This window comes from Bipolaris sorokiniana, assembly GCF_000338995.1.
Source record: "Bipolaris sorokiniana ND90Pr unplaced genomic scaffold COCSAscaffold_9, whole genome shotgun sequence".
In the NCBI taxonomy this organism is placed as follows: domain Eukaryota; kingdom Fungi; phylum Ascomycota; class Dothideomycetes; order Pleosporales; family Pleosporaceae; genus Bipolaris; species Bipolaris sorokiniana.
Window position 1 is genome coordinate 1,123,274 of NW_006911903.1, and position 16,057 is coordinate 1,139,330.

At 52.7% G+C, this 16,057-nt stretch overlaps 6 protein-coding genes across 6 annotated transcripts; 2 read left to right on the forward strand and 4 right to left on the reverse strand.

Moving 5' to 3' along the window:
* Positions 1–163: 163 nt before the first annotated feature.
* Positions 164–2,647, forward strand: COCSADRAFT_92433 (uncharacterized protein; the record flags this gene model as incomplete). The annotated part of the gene is made up of 2 exons (XM_007703175.1): positions 164–469; positions 521–2,647. 2 exons carry the CDS (start codon positions 164–166, stop codon positions 2,645–2,647), a joined length of 2,433 nt encoding a protein of 810 aa, XP_007701365.1.
* A 213-nt stretch (positions 2,648–2,860) lies between these two features.
* COCSADRAFT_161646 (glycosyltransferase family 90 protein) lies at positions 2,861–6,136 on the reverse strand (the record flags this gene model as incomplete). The annotated part of the gene is made up of 5 exons (XM_007703176.1): positions 2,861–4,897; positions 4,952–5,107; positions 5,158–5,565; positions 5,619–6,033; positions 6,108–6,136. The coding sequence occupies 5 exons, from the start codon at positions 6,134–6,136 to the stop codon at positions 2,861–2,863; spliced, it is 3,045 nt and encodes a 1,014-aa protein (XP_007701366.1).
* A 737-nt stretch (positions 6,137–6,873) lies between these two features.
* On the reverse strand, positions 6,874–8,885 carry COCSADRAFT_182398 (uncharacterized protein). The gene is made up of 4 exons (XM_007703177.1): positions 8,555–8,885; positions 8,168–8,486; positions 7,884–8,108; positions 6,874–7,833 (listed from the first exon to the last, which is right to left on the reverse strand). Exons 1-4 carry the CDS (start codon positions 8,675–8,677, stop codon positions 7,040–7,042), a joined length of 1,461 nt encoding a protein of 486 aa, XP_007701367.1. The 5' UTR covers positions 8,678–8,885; the 3' UTR covers positions 6,874–7,039.
* Positions 8,886–9,412: 527 nt separating this feature from the next.
* On the reverse strand, positions 9,413–10,780 carry COCSADRAFT_37995 (uncharacterized protein). The gene is made up of 4 exons (XM_007702855.1): positions 10,620–10,780; positions 10,574–10,578; positions 10,113–10,438; positions 9,413–10,039 (listed from the first exon to the last, which is right to left on the reverse strand). The coding sequence occupies exons 1-4, from the start codon at positions 10,662–10,664 to the stop codon at positions 9,486–9,488; spliced, it is 930 nt and encodes a 309-aa protein (XP_007701045.1). The 5' UTR covers positions 10,665–10,780; the 3' UTR covers positions 9,413–9,485.
* Positions 10,781–10,992: 212 nt separating this feature from the next.
* On the forward strand, positions 10,993–13,204 carry COCSADRAFT_172515 (uncharacterized protein; the record flags this gene model as incomplete). The annotated part of the gene is made up of 2 exons (XM_007703178.1): positions 10,993–11,046; positions 11,108–13,204. The coding sequence occupies 2 exons, from the start codon at positions 10,993–10,995 to the stop codon at positions 13,202–13,204; spliced, it is 2,151 nt and encodes a 716-aa protein (XP_007701368.1).
* Positions 13,205–13,403: 199 nt separating this feature from the next.
* On the reverse strand, positions 13,404–13,880 carry COCSADRAFT_63040 (uncharacterized protein; the record flags this gene model as incomplete). Its single annotated transcript, XM_007703113.1, has 1 exon — positions 13,404–13,880. A coding segment is annotated over one exon (477 nt), but the record flags the coding sequence as incomplete, so codon positions are not given.
* Positions 13,881–16,057: the final 2,177 nt, after the last annotated feature.

Sequence of the window (16,057 nt, forward strand, 5' to 3'; positions counted from 1 at the left end):
ACGCGACTATCGATAGGGCCCGGCTTGGCAAACAGTGCAGAGGCCCGTCACACCGCAACACCAACGCATGCATACTTACACATCATCAACCAGCGCTGATAACTCTCACTCTTTCTCTCTTTCAGGTCCCGGTTGCGCGCATGTCTCTTTTGCGACTGCAAGCATGTCTCGCACTACCTCGGCTTCCTCTACGACCACCACGGCTACCACGACCAGCGGCCACGTGCGCACCGTATCCGTCAAAGCAAACAATGCGAAACCGCAGCAATTAAACCCCATGCCAGCGTCTGATATCAGGCTCTTTGTGACCAATCTGCGATTGCTAGACTTTGACTTGCGAGACGACTGGCCGGATATTACTGTGCAAACTTTCTCGGCCAAGAATGCTGATCAGCGACAGAGAATCGCTGGAACCGAATGGGCCCTGTTCCGCTTATTTGAGATATGGGATCCCAGCGAGACAGCGCAGGTATACTTGGACAGGTTGTGCATGTGGATTCTGCATCTGACATGATCACAGAAGCTACAGCCGTTCTTTCCACCCCTCGAACCACTTCAGTCGCTGAACCTTCGCGCCGCGTTCTTCCGATGCTTGAACGAGTTGAAGAAGAATGGTGTACTGGGGAGAGAGTCTGTTCTCAGGAAGACGATGCTGGATGAGTGCAAGGGCGACAAGTTTTACGAGATCCTTGCGATATTTTCAAATGTCACCCTGAAGAAGGTGCTTGCAGTGCGGGACAGAGGAGGTCGGGATGGAGCGGTCGCAAGAAGACTGGCGACGGCACCAATGCTTCCGGTCGACCAGCAACAGTCACTACTTCCATTGGCGATTGCGCACCGCGCAGCATTAGTCAACGTGTTGAAGAAGAAGGAAGAAAAGAGGAGAAAGTACATGGAGTTTGAAGCAATGCTGGATAAGAAGGCGGACGATATCAATCGCCACATACGAAAGTGCAAAGATACTCCTCGGGCACAGAAGCCTGCTGTGTCGCAGAAGGAGGCAGAAGCTGTCAAGAGGCAGCTCAAAGACAACTGGATAGGCAACCAGAAGTGGCTCAATGTCATGCTCCATGGCGAGGAAACTCATACAGGAGATGCTTTCCTCAATACCCGGTTCGACAAGGTCTGGTACATGGTGGAGAAAGGGCGAAAGCTTGAAGATGTTGCACCAGAGACCGGACTCCTGGAGAACCTACAATCGAGAGTGCAAGAGCAACAGGAGCGGCTGCAAAAATGGAAGGACTTTCATGAAGAGTTGCAAAACGATGCCTCTGGAAAAGAGAACCGGGTCAATCTAAAGCGTGTGGCGCCGATGAAGGAACTCAAATTTGACGCTCATTCTCAATACCAGCTGCCGCCTTCGAAGCAGACAGTGGAGCAAACGGCGATTAAACGGCCAGCAATGCGAGTGGAATATCGTGACATCTTATCTGATATGGATGTGGAATTGGAACACGCCGGGAAGATTCGAGCAGGCCCTGTATCCACTATCCTACCGCGACGGCGTGCCTCGCCCACAAAAGAAGTACAATCGCCGATCCCGAAGAGAAAACCGACCCTGTCTGAGCCGGTACCTGCGTCGCCAACCAGCCCAGTGGTCCCGCCAAAGCCTAAACATCTTGCAAGACCCAATTCCCTGCAGAAAGTACCTACGCTGCCGAAGCCGTCACACCACGTGGCGGCGGCGTCTACACCGATTGATTCAGAGGCAACGCTGGTTGGCCAGGCTTCTGCGCTTCGTAGCTCACCACCAGCAGCTCGTCATGCTGGGTCGCCGATACGAAAGTCTCCACCACCTACACCACCTCGTAAGAATAGAACACCCAAGATCGAGAGTCCCGAAGCCACCGTGACTCTCACAGTCCAACAAGCCTCGCCCTCGCCAAATGAGCGTGCCTCAAACTCACTATCAGACTACCCATCTGAACCCCCAGTCCCAACTTTCGAACCCCCAGTCCTCGACCCCGACGAAGCAATGGCCGACCAAATCATAAACTCAATCGGCAACGCCACCCCATCCCCTGTCAAGAAACCCCAACCCCGCATGTCGCTTTCCCTCCTCGAACGCACCCGCCTAACTATGTCTCACGCAAACTCTTCCGAACATGCACTCGAATCCCCCCTTCCCTTACCCTCCATGGCACCACCCCCTCTCCCCGCCAACCACCCCAACCCCGCCTCCGACCTCCTCGAGCGTACTCGTCTGAGCATGGTAGCATCGCAAGCACTGCCCCGCCCCACGCCCTCACAGCCACAGCGCAAACCCAGCGGCGGCCACCAGAGTCTACACCCCGTAAATCAGTTCGATACCCCGCCGCGGAATCGCCAGTCTTCTGCTGAAATGCTGCGCCAAGGCAGCATGGAACCAGTAGATGGAGATGGGAGCCCGGGTCTTGAACGTACGCCTACGGAACAGCTGTTTAGCGATGAGGTGGATTATGACCGTGTGTTCAAGTCGAGACCGTTGATTGCGACGAGCCCTGTTTGGAGTCCTGGCGGTGGTGAGGATGATGATGATCCGGATGGTGTTACAGGGATTGATTTGAGGGATGTGGATCAGGACGATGATGAGGAGGATGGAGAAGAGGGAGGGTATGGGGGTAGTTGGATGGATAGTCCGAGTCATAAGAGGAGGGTGAGGTGTTGAGATTGTTGTTTGTTGTTGGTATTGTAGTAGTTTTATGAAACATTTTGCGGTAGAGAGCAAAAAATAGACGTTGTATGCATTGGCAAAGTCTAGATGGAAAACATGGAAAAGGAGAAAAGGAGAAAAGGAGAAAAGAAAAAAACGCCATGCAATGCTTATCCGTTCCACCCCAAAAAGAACGCCATTTTAATCAACGCCAATTCAACTTCCACTTCACAACTCTTGCACTTCCCTCTCATCATTCCTCCGCCCCTTATCCATTCGAAACCCCACCTCAGTCCTCGCATCATCCGTCAGCCTGCCCCACTCAAGCAAGAGACGAAACATGTAAATCTCCATGTCTTCTTTCCTAAGCACCTTCTCTGTCCACACCTTGCCATCTCGTGCAATCTTCTCAGCAGCCTTGACATGCCCCTCCATCATGCGCTTGTTGCGTTCTTCGACGCCATAGCCACCAAAGTACGCAAGGCTAGAAAACAAGTCGTGCAGACGAATGTCGACAGGGACAAAGTGTTTCCAGGCGGTGAGACGGCCCTCGTACCATTCGCGAAAGAGGGCAGCTTTGAAGACGACAGAGTTTGACTGGAGAAAGGGGATGAAGCGGGTTGAGAAGGCGGCGCCGTCTGTGTCGAAGAGATAGCGGTAGCGCCAGTGTTGTCGAAGGTCAATGGGATCCGCGAATCCAAACTCATGCGTCTGATCGATGCAGTCTAGGCCAGCACAACGGGCAATTGGGCCAATCAGACGGGCATCCGTCTTGGTCTCGAGAAGCCTCTTGATGTCGTTTGTGCGCTTGAGCATGTACTCGAAATGACCGCTGTGGTCAGTCTTTGGTAAGAGAATGGGCTGTCGCAAGGTTTCATTGTTCAAGAGATGCACAAGTCGCTGGCGAAGCATGCCTTTCCAGGTTCCGTATGTAGTCGCACCTTCGGTAGTCGTACCGCGCCAGAAAAGTACATTCACCTTGTCTACAAAGCGGGGGTCAGGAGACTTTTCGTCAAATCCGTACTTGTTCTTATCCGTGTAGTACCGGGGCGATGGATACCGAATGTCGACAAACCCGGGAGCACGGCTTTGGCTGAATATGGGTACAATATCGTGAGTGCCCATTAGGTTCGACGGGCTAAGGTGCATGCCGTGGAGATTGGCAAGATCAGGCTGGTGGCAGGGATCAGCTGACAAAGTCCAATTGGATACAAAAGCACCGAGAGAATGGTCCTGTGTGCAGGTATGACAAAATATTTTCGTGTTCCAATGGCGCTCTTTACGGGCTCGTGAGTCGGGCGGGCAGGCGATGGAGCCATACGTTTCGAATACAGGCTTTGTTTGAGCGTTTTCGAAAAAGTGTGGATCGGTCCTAACGCGGTCAATGTGTAGCCATTTGTCTGCGCGGTCCGCACTGAAGCCTTTGGCTGAGCGAGTCGAATCAGAGATAGGATAAGGCTGGGGATTATCCAGCGCGTCCTGCAGTCGCTCATAGGGAACTGCCACACGACTCTCATCCTGCAGATTTATAGCCAGATCCATGTCCGGAAGAAACTCGGCAAACTTCTGAATCATGGCAGCCACACTGTCCATTGTCTCTCGGTGCGCTTCTTCGACATTTTCAAAAACCTCTGCGTTTCCATCTCTTATGCGGATCCCACCCACGGCTTGGCGGGTGGCCAAGACAGTCGCCGTGCGCAACCGCAAGTCGTCAGGATTGAAGGAGGAAAAGGGCGCCAAGTCCTGCTCGATGTTGTCGTAGTCGTCAATGACGACTGAATTGCGGCTGACGGCAAAACTGTACCACTTGTCGAAATTGGGTGGTGGGTCACGATTGTAGCGTTGGCGGTAATGCACTACAGCCTCGGCCAATGAGTTACTCCGATGTGCCTGCGAAGCCCACTTGTCGTGTTCCACGGAAGCTATGTCGATTAGAGTAGTGATTGGGTGTTCGAGCAGAGGACCTTGTCGGCGGTATACGACGACGCCTATGGAGAAGGCGATTAGAAGGACAATGAATGTGGCTGATTGGTTTCTGCCAAGCCGGAATGGGACCTTTGACCGAATGCGGGTTTCGATGTTGGTATCTGTTAGGAGATGAATGATGAGTGCAATAGTAAGCAATGTAAAACACAAGACTAGTCCAACCGTGGACTTTGGTGGAAACGCATGGGACACGCCGGTCCCGAGTGCACGAAGAACGCCAATATATGCAGAAGAAAATGCAACAGTGAGTACCGAGCTCATAACGCCATACAATCGAGCCTGTGTACGATGAGCAGAGGTTCAAAGTGGGGAGAAGGGGGTGTGAGGACGTACAGATTTTACAAAACATAACGTCGTAAAGGGTATCATCAATGATAAACGCAAAAGACCAAGGAGATAGTCGGAAGAAAACGAAAGCATCCACTCGCGATGCTCAGGCATTGCAGGGTAGATGATAATGCCAGCAACAACAAGAACCAGGGAGGAGGCCTGATGCGGTTAACAAATGGGGTGGTGGAGATTTGTGAGACGCTGCCTACAATAAAAGTCATTCCAACCAGGACATGGTTGGAGGTGCCGTCTTGGAGGAGGATAGACCAGTCGTCGGGCTCCGAAACGCCATCGTCGACGAGGCGGTAGAGGACCTGAAGGATCAGGCAGTCTAGCAAAAAACCGACAAACTGCAGCGAAGGAACGGCCGTGGCATCGGAGTTTGCAATGGGGCAGATGTACGAGGAGCGCAGGGTAGTCGACTTGATACTGACGAGGAAGGTGCTGATGGCGAGCAGGAGCGAGGGAATAATGTATCGCGTGGAGCCATTGAAGACGAAGCCAAAGACGCGGTCGAGAGGTGAGCGCATGCGGGTGTCAGCACTCCAGGCGGGGTACTGGCGCTGGCTGGGATGGCGCAGGCTGTGGTAGAGAGCGACGACGAGGGGGAGAAATGCCTGGACTGGTTTAGCATGGGTGGGGTGGAGAGGATATGGGAGGAGGTGCACACCAAAGGAGAAGGGCCGGTGCACTCGACGTTGGTGGTGACGCGGTAGAAGATGGCTATGCGACCGCATATGGCGAAGAGCAGCACAGCCAGCAGAGCGCCGACAGCCCTCAGGCCCCATGGTCTGCGGGAGGCATGGAGCCCGGCCTCTGTCCAGATCTCCTCGCCAGGGTGTCTGGTTTGGACGTTGTTGAGGGCGAATGCGACATAGGTGGTGGTTGACAGCGGCTGATGCTGGTGGAGAGGGTGAGGATGGTGATGATGAGGGCGGCGGCGGGAGGACCAGGCTTCGACGGCGACGAGGGCAAGGCCGGTGAGAAGCAAGACGAGGGCGGTCGTGTGCAGCGGCTTGTCAAGGGCAAAGGAGTAGTCGACGGGGGCTGGGGTGGTCAGGTAGGCGGATGCTAAGACGAGGCCGCTGTGGCCTTGGTCAGTATGGACGTATGTATGTAGCGAGGTAGTAGAGGGCAGAGAGGCATCCGTCGCGCTTACCACGGGAAGAAGAGGGCCCTCCTGTCCATGACGACGGCATTCTTCGTGCTGGCTTGGGGCGACGATTGCGATGCGACGCAGAGGGCGTGGGCGAAGGGAGAATTGGAGGTTTGGAGACTTGTGCCTGTCAGTCTTGGTCTCACCCTCTGCCTCTCGCTCTCGCTCTCTTGTCAGGCACACGCACGGCTGCTCGGCACCTGCATCTGCCCGTGCCCGCCGCCCCGGGCTTGTCCTACGTAGTATATGAACCATACGTTCATTTCACCAATAACTACCCAAATATCCATCTCCACTAGCAGTCTATCTACTCTACACATGTACACATGTCCACACATCGATTCGTCGCCTCATCTTTTGCTTGTGGTTATGACGACGACCACGACGACCACGACAACGACCACTCCCGCCAACCCGCGGCCCAAACCATGCACATCCACCCCTCCGTCTTCACCCTCCCATCTGCATGCATGCGAACAAAGACGGCCAACCCGGCCGCTGCTGACAGGCTCTAAACTGAGGCTATGTTGCCCTTGCAACAATGTTCTACGCGCCAGCCTCGCCCAGCCATGGTCGCCAATCGCATCATGGCTGCCATGACGGCCGTCATGGTGCTGCTGTAGAGCACGCGGGGCCGCCTGGTGGTTGCGAGGCCGCGCTGCCTTTGAGGCGCTGCAACTGTCCTCCATCCTCCATCCTCACCCTCAGCAAGCCCTTCCCCCCCCCCCCCCCAAGTCCCGTCATGTCAGCAAGCACTCGCACCATTCTGACCCGTTTCACGCAGTCATGACTCTATTGTTTCATCATGATATGTACTACTATACTATAGACACTATCCTCACCTTACTCTCGTCACATCTTCGCACCCCTGTCACTTCCCATTACTTATGCACAGCCACCACAGCTCTCAGCTCCCAGCTCCCAGCACCCACCACCTATGACTTCTTCTCGCCGTCAACATGCTCGGTATGATCCGGCGACACGGCCTTGTCACCGTGCACAATTTGATTCTCCGGATCATTAGCATGCGCGTTGGTGATGCCAATCTCGGCTGCCGAGAAAGAGTCGACGACGCTCCTGTATGCCGGCACAAAGTTAACGCAGACGGCATACGTCGATGCGGCAACGAAAAATGCCAGCGGCACCGTCATGGCAGTCGCAGTTGGCGCATACCCGTCAAGCGGCCTCGGCTTGCCCAGTGAGTCGCTGGCTGCAAAGAGTAGAGGCGGCACCACAGCACCGCCAGCAACACCCCCTACAATGAAGCCCGATCCTCGCTTCGAATACTTGCCCAGTCCACGCATGCCCAGCGCCACAATTGTCGGGAAAATGATACTCTCGAAGAAGAGCACTATGTACAGCATGCTCATGCCCGTATCGCCTCGCTCGGTAATGGCGGGAATAATGAAGATGATGCACATGGTCATAAAGGTAAGAAACACCCATCGCGGCTTGGTCACTTTCATGATTGCGCTGCCCGCAAACCGGCCAGCCGTAAAGCATCCTTGCGCGCCCGCCAGAAATCGTGATGCCGTAGCATTGCTTGTCTCTCTTCCATTCTTCACGCGCGTTTCAGTAACGTAGTTGATGAATGCGCCGGCAATGGCAACCTGTGCGCCAGTGTAGCAGAATTGAGCAAACGTCGCGTGGAAGAGACGGTACTGCTTGCGGAACGGCTTGACGTCGGTGCCAGCATTCGCGCTCTCAGCCTGAAAGGCCATGTCGGCATCTAGTTCTTATTAGCCATTAATCCCAATCTGCACGTCATGTGAAGCCTACCAGTAATCTCTGGAATGTCGGTAAAGTAATACACGACTGCCAGTGCAAAGACAAAGCATGCAATGCCCAGATATGTCCATTGCACGTTCTCCAATGACTTTTGGTCCGTTCCTACGTTGTCAAAGAAGACATACGAGGCCAGTACGGGCGCAACGACGGTTCCAATACCGTTGAACGCCTGCGCAATGTTGATTCTGATTTCTGAGTACTTTGGCGGTCCACAAACTACGAGACATCAGCACCTCTTCCAATTTGCCACTATACTACCCCACAAAAAAACATACCTGCAAGATACGGGTTCGCCGCCGTCTCCAGCGATCCAAGTCCATTTCCAATCACAAAAGTGGCCGCACAAAAGCCGCCGAACGAGCGATACACCAAGCACGGCCATGCAAGTAGAGCTCCGATGCCAAACAGCATCAGACCCCAGATAAACGTAGCCTTGTACCCCCAGTGTCGCAAGATCCAATTCGCATGTCCCAACGACGCAAGCGGATACGCACCAAAGTACGCAGCTTGCAGTCCCGACGAGCGCGATCGCGTAATTCCCAGCGTGTTTTGAAAGTGCTTGTTCAGCGTATCAATGAGACCATATGAGAAGCCCTAGTAAGACCAACTCGTCAATACTCATCATGACCGCTTTGCGAGCAATGTCGAGCCAGAAAACTCACCCACAGAAAAAACAAAATCGTAACAAGACACAACGGCCCAATACTCTCTCTCAGCGTGAGCTCCGCTGCTCGCGTACGCTGGTCATCGCGATTCCGTAGTCGGGGGCGTCGGAGGAAGCCCATGATTGCTTGCCGCTTACGATAGGTTTACCTCAAAGTAAGCTCGTGTATATATATTTACTATCTTTCTAACTTTTATACGTCTGATCTCAAAAAAAAAAGAGAAAAGAAGAGGAGGAAGAGAGAGAACAAGAAGAAGAAGAAGAAGACAGGAAAATAAGACGAAACCCTTCGAACCCTCGATCAAAAGAGTGATAAACGCTGCAGGGTCGTGCCCCCCTCCCCCGCCCTTCCCTTCCCCTCCCCTTCTCCTCTCCTCATGTACCACCACACGGCAGAATTATCGGAAACCCAAAAACCAACCAAACCTAGAACGAAACCCCCGTCAAAGCGGCGATTCGCTGGTGACACCCATGCAAGGCAACGGCAAAGCATGGCCAAGGCAAAAAAGCCAGCAAAAAAAGCTGGGGTAAGTCTGGGGATCGCGGCGCTAAGCCCGCTTGGCGCCGTTTAATGACGTTTGTGAGGGATGCAACTACGCCGATGCTAACATGGGGGGCTTGTAGCTTCTCGGTCGAGTAGCGACCGAATGGGGGGGCGGGGTGGGTTTTTGGACATGTGCATGTGGCCCATTTGCGTGAGGGAGTTGGGTAAAAGCTCCGATGAGGCGGTGGGAGGGTTGGTAGCGGTAGGTTTGTCGAGGGGATGCACGGGCGGAGAGGGGAGGGGTTGGGGGGGGGGGGGGGGGGGTTTACGAGGGACACAGGGTCACATGATGGGTGTATACGATGTGAAGGAACGGGGTTTGGAGGAGAAGTGTAGGTAGTAGTATGTATGGAGTTTGGTGATCATAAAAGTAGATGGTAGCGATCTAATCTTTATTCTTGAAATCCAACCCACTCTCCTTACGCACCGCACCGTATATACTCGGTATATCGCCCTTATCCCCCAACTCGCTCTTAACCACATCCAGCCGTGCCTGAGCAAGCGTAAGCATCTTCATGCTGTCCGCCGCGCCGCTACTTTGCGCAATCGCCATAGCGTGGCCTGCATCTTTTCGTGCGAGATCCACGTGGAACAGCGGTTCCTCGCGCTGGTAGTAGTCGCCGGCTAGCATGCGCTGCGAGTATGCTGTGTATGGACCGGGGAACAAGGCAGAGATAAACGTATGCAGGTTATCGACGCCCAGCCCGGATTTCTCGGCCAGAACGTGGCCTTCGGAGAGCTGCGAGACCATGTTTAGAATGAAGGTGTTGCCGATCACCTTTAAAAGCGTGGCGTTGCCGGCGGGTTGGGACGAGTAGTCGATTGTCGTGCGGCCCATTACGCCTGTGGTGTAGGGAGTTACCCTATCACAAGCGGGCTTCTTGCCCGCTACGACACAGATTAGTTGGCCGTTATCTGCCATGGCTGGGGCGCCGAAGACTTGGGCGCAAGATGATTGTTAGTCTAGATCGCGGTGGAGTGGTGGTCTTAGTACGTTCATGGGCTTACGTACCAGGCATGCCGACAAATTCTCCGCTATTTTCGATGATGCGCTGCTCTAGGCTGTTTGTTGTGTCTGGATGCACTGTTGAGCAGTCTACAATGACTTTGCCTTTTACATCTTCTTGCAGTATGGCATCCACCGTAGTGTTGACTGCGGCATCATCACCAAGACACATGAAGACAACGTCAGCAGTCTTGACGGCATCGCTGACATTGTCGACGACTTTAGTCTTGGAAGTGCCGAGCTTCTGCGAGAGGTCCTCGGCGCGGGCTTTGGTACGGTTGTAGAGAATCAGAGGCTTGTCAAGGTCACCCTTCTCCACGAGGTTCTTGCACCTGGTAGTTGGTGTTTGGTTAGTGTATTTTCAACGACTCAGCAGTGACCATGGCTCCACTACTCTTGGAGATTCAACAGCAAAATCTGTAATGGTGCCAAGAATCTTCAACTAAGGACGTTAACTTACATGCCCTGTGCTGATTAGTGACATTGTGAATAAACGTAGTCGGCTAGACTTGCCCTGCCCATGTTGCCGAGGCCAATCCAAGCGAGTTGCGGGGCCATGTTTTTCTAGAATGCTTCGGAACAGACGTGAGATGTGTTTGCTTTTTGGAATAAGACGCGGATTCGATACTATTTGAATATCGCCAATGTGTATTGCACAGTTATCGTGTCGTTGTCATGGTGTTCATGGGCCGTCGATTGCCGGTGTTAGAGCCAACGGGCCGATGTCGGTTGCGAGCAAATGACGTGCAACTGCCGTTACTATCAAAGTTTAGGGTGGGCGCAAATATTCACGCATTCGCGGAGTCATACATTTCGACTTCAAGCCCTCAACGACTCAATACCGTTGGACCTTGGTGTTTAGATCAACCGGACGGAGGGATGAAGCATGTTCATCTGGAGAAAAGCCCCCGCGAGGGGCTTGGGGAAGGCTACGCAGAATGTGCGTGTCGAAATTTTGAGCGCGTTCGAACAATTGAGCGCCGTTACTAACAACACAACAGCTTCCCAAATGCGATGACAAGATTAAGATACTGGCAAAAAGCCAACACGCATATCTCTCGACCTCGACCACTTATATCCGTAAATCCTCGAGCTCTGCGAAAGAGCGCCAACGCGCAGAACGCCAGCAGCTCACCCGCCTGCTGAAAGAGTCGCCTGGAAAACGCGATGCACGCAACTTTCTCAAGCAATTCGACGCACCCAAGAAGAACAAGACTCAAGCCAAGCAAAATGTTAGTGCAAAAAAATATCCCGAATTAGGGTCATTGCGGACTGGCGTTAATTTGGGCGACTTGTACAAGCCGACCGTCTTCACACGCGAACCACTCCCAGAAGAGCAGTATCAGGCTGGAGAGAAAGATGAGCCAGTACACTTGGCGCTGGTCAAGCTCCGGCAGCCGCAGACGCTTGACGATCGTGTACTAGGCGACATAGCATTGACGTTGAGCCAAATGGCTCAGCTTGGTTTCAGCGTGGCAGTGGTACTCGATTGCGACGAGGACATGGGTCCATTCACCACAAACATCCAGTCCGACTATGTCAATATGGTCCGAGAACAAGCATTGCGCATGGTTGCCGCACTAGAGGACTACAATGAGCCTGGCGCATTACTCGTCGAGGACGCCCTGGGTTGCACTCCATTAACAAACAACTTGCCCGGTACCGTTCAAGTCCGTGGAGAAGTACAAGTACAACACAACTATCTACTCTTTCCGCCCATTGACGAAGGTGTCATCCCTATAATCACACCTTTTGCATACGACACAAATCTGAAGAAAGTCAGAGTCCAAGCAGACGATGTGTTGCTTGCGTTGATCCGCGAGTTTTCTGGTATCGCCAGCTATGCCAATGCTAGTGACTCGCAAGACGCTACAGAAAAGAAGACAGCAGATACGATTGATAAGCCCATCTTGGACCGGGTCATCATCCTGGATCCCCTGGGAGGTATCCCATCTGAGAAACGTGCAGATGGCGCACATGTCTTTGTTAACCTTGAAGCTGAATACAACGACATCAAGCAAGAACTACAGCAGCTTTCGCTGATGAACGAAACACGTCGTGACAGGACGAACACATCACTTGGTAGTGGTAATCCCTTCTCCAAGTTTGTTGAACAACAGGTGGTAGCATTGCCAGGCACAACGAACGATCAATTGGGCAGCTCAGCTCCTATGCGTCATCTAAAAAACCTCGAGGTTGTTCAACGCGGTCTGAAGCTGCTACCCCCATCCTCATCTGGTCTGATTCTCACCCCATTCGAGGCTGCACGAAAGGCCATACCTGACGATGCACGAACAACACCATCGAAAAACCCTCTACTGCACAATGTCTTGACCGACAAGCCCATGACTTCTTCATCGCTACCAACATCGCCCACGTCCAAGTTTCTAGGATCTGCCGCCCCGAACCCAGCTACATTCTTCAAAAAAGGCATTCCACTTACCATGATACCCGATCCGCGGACTCAGGGGCCCTGGCAGCCGCCCTCCGCCGCAAATCCAAGCATCGACCTGGCAAACGACCCGCGCATCAACTTTCCCAAGCTCGTGGATCTCATTGACGATTCTTTCCGAAGAAAGCTTCACCCCCAGAACTACCTCGACCGGATCCGTGGTCGTGTCGCCGGCATCATCATAGCAGGTGACTACGAAGGTGGTGCAATTTGTACATGGGAGACGCCCAGATCCCTCCAGGGACTTGATCTACCTCCTTCTCCGTCGCACGACTCGCCATACTGGATCCCCTATCTCGACAAGTTCGCCGTTCTGACATCATCCCAAGGCTCAGGCGGCGTCTCAGATATCGTCTGGGCGGCACTTACACGCACGTGCTTTCCCGAGGGGGTCGTGTGGAGGAGCCGGACTAGCAATCCAGTTAACAAGTGGTACCAGGAGAGGAGCAAGGGTATGTGGAATCTACCTGGCGGTCAGTGGACTATGTTTTGGACCACGCAGGGTGTAGAGGAGGGATGGACGGCTGAGAAATGGAGTAGTGCGGAGGCGGAGAAGAGGATGCGGATGAGGCGGTGGGATGCGTATGTAGATGTTTGTAGTGGGATTGAGCCGAGTTGGGCAGATGGTATTCAAAGAGCAGATTGAGAAATAGACATTGAATCAATATCCAAACATTTTCCTGTCCTTTGTCCAACCAACCAATTACCCAAACGCGACGGAAAAAGCACCATCCATCCTCTAACCTCACAGCCAACAACCAAAAAAAAGCCGGTCGATTTAACCCAAAAGCTTGCAACGCCCCTTTTCAAATCTCACCCAAAAAAAACCCCCTCATTCACCTCCCCATCAACTCCCTCAACCTCCCCGCCGCAACCCCATCCACAAACTCCACACTCCTACACACCTTGACCTCTTCCCCCTCCTTCTCAAACCCCAGTATCCACAAAATATCATTCTCCACCACATCCTCCTCCCCCACCCCCTTAACCCTCATAAAATAGCTAACCCGTACAACCCCCCTCATCTGTGCCTCATCAACCAGCACATCACTAACCCTCAAATCCCAAGATTCCATCCGCGGCACCATGGCGCCTAGGTGCGCGGCAAAGGCGTCGAAGGAGAAGGTGCCTTGTAAGGGTGGCGCGATGGAGACGGCGTGGTGGTGGCCGAAGGTGTGGGTGAAGGAGGGGGTGCAGAGGGACTTTAGGAGGGGGATGTCCATGCGGGTTGGGATGCTGGGGTTGAAGGATTGGGCGGAGAGGAAGGAGAGGGAGGTTGTGTGGAGGGATTTGTAGGTTTGGGAGGCGGAGGGGGGGGGTTGAGGGGGGGATGTTGGGGAAGACATGTTTTGATCTGTTGTTGTTTTTTTTGTTCGAATGTGGGTTTTTGGAAAAAGAGGACTGTTTTGTGATGAATCCTTCTCGCTCTATGTTTTCGGGATGAATAGGATGTAGTTGAAGATTTCAAGTCCTGTAGGTTTTTTTTTTGGGGGGGGGGGGGGAGAGTGTTTTCTTCTTCGCAAATCGCACAGGGACAATTGTTTAAATATCATTTCTCCGTTGTATAGGCAATGGAACCCCTCCCGTTCATATGCCCAGTTCCAAGCCCTCAGTCATCAGGCGGGTTGCGGATCCCCGCTTGTTTCGCAGCGGCACAATTAAGGTTGCCGATGCGGGTGCCTAGCTCCCGCCCTCCCGCCGTTCACATCGGACCATTTGTTCAACTGCAACATCACCTGTAGTGGTTTCGACTTTGGTGTTTCCGCTCGCAATTATTAACGAATTACGGCACATGGGACGAGTGAGGGTGTGATGTCGTGAGAAGGATTTGTGCAGCATTGCGCGACTTCCAAAGGCTAGCGAAATCCGAACGTGTTTTGAGGGTATATGTTGTTTTATGTTATGCAACGTGGCTTGTGTTCGTAAGCGCGGAAAATAATTAGGATATTCTCTATATTTGGAGACGAAAATCTCAAGAGAAGGCATCGGAGAGAACCTGCGATGAATAGAGGGTTTGGAGTTGAGAATGGTGTTGAGACAGACCAAGAGTCGGATAAGCTTGTTCGTGTAAGCAGAGGGGTCTAGCTGACTTACAAACTTACTCTGTTCAGAGCTTCCTAGGAATCCCAGATTCTGATGGTGACGATGTAAACGAGAAGAGGGCAGAAATTGTAGTACTGGGCTTGTTGCTGCGACCCATTTTCATGCATACCGTCAACAGGTCCATGTATTACGATGAGTTGGCAGTAAAGTCATGTTCTAGTACCAGATTTCCAGCTTATAATTACCGCGATCTATACCAACGGAAAGACATTGGTTTTGGTTCAAGGTCGGAAACGATGTCCGTACATGTAGTCTAGGCAACAGCTCGTGAACTGAACTCCGCCCAGCACGTCGGAGCGTGTACTTCCAGTCATCATCGCATCGTAGATTCACTGCGAGACGCCGCTTAGGTTCTTTCCATCGGCCTATCATTCTTGTTCGCGCACCCATTCACAAACACTGTATCCATGTGATAATATTCGCTTCCTCCATCTCGAGCTTACGATGACTACGAGGTTCGAGAACGATCAGGCGGCGGACAGTATCGGGTAAACAACGCATAGAAGCGATTTTTCAAGACGTGTAGAAGGAACTAGGAGTTGAATCCGAGCAGTGTAGAGGATAGAACGTGCAATTCCGATGCGATTTCTCTGAGGCTCGATGACTGGACTTGCCGAGCGTAGCTAGGAAAACTGTCAACGTCGTGTTGCCTACACGGTTAGCAATACTCGCGAAGTCTCTTGTTTACAGGTCTATGAGGCTGGATGCAGACAGTCGCATATAGCCAAGTCGTCAAAGCATACTATGCAGGTGTACTCAGCAGTCGCTCTCATCGTGCAGAGCGGTCACATTGTTTTTTTCGAGATCGAACAGATGAAACAGACAGAATACGAGATGATGCCATGCTTCTTGCCGGAACTTTGCCTGTAAGCGCTCCAAGAGCCACGTGCAGTGGACCCATCGGCGACTTTCACGCCCGTGCGTTTGTGACACCGGCCGCAGGGACATTCATGCAGAGAGATACAGAATGTCACAGCCGCACTTCCCGCGTTTCCCGTTAGTTTTCCGAGTCACTCACGTTCTGATTGAACGGTATCAGCGGCACATGACGAGTAATGATTCTATAGCATAAGAATTTCGGTTTCTGCGAAAAGGAGTCCTCGTCCTAAAACAGAGGTTGCTGCACACGTGCCCACGCGATCAGCGGAAGGTACGCTCCGATACGGGTCGGACCGGCAACTTGAAAGCTGGGCAATTTTATTAGAGTTCCTGCGCTGCCAGCCAGACTTGGGGAAAAAACCGTCTTTCCTGTTCAGAGTCGATAGGTTGCAGTCTTGTTGGGATACTCTCTTACGTTTTGCCAAATCTGCAGAGAACAAACCTAGGCCACTTTGTGACAGATGAAGCCTATTCTTCTTCTTCCACTGCTTTCGCCATATATTCATGCCTGTGCTTC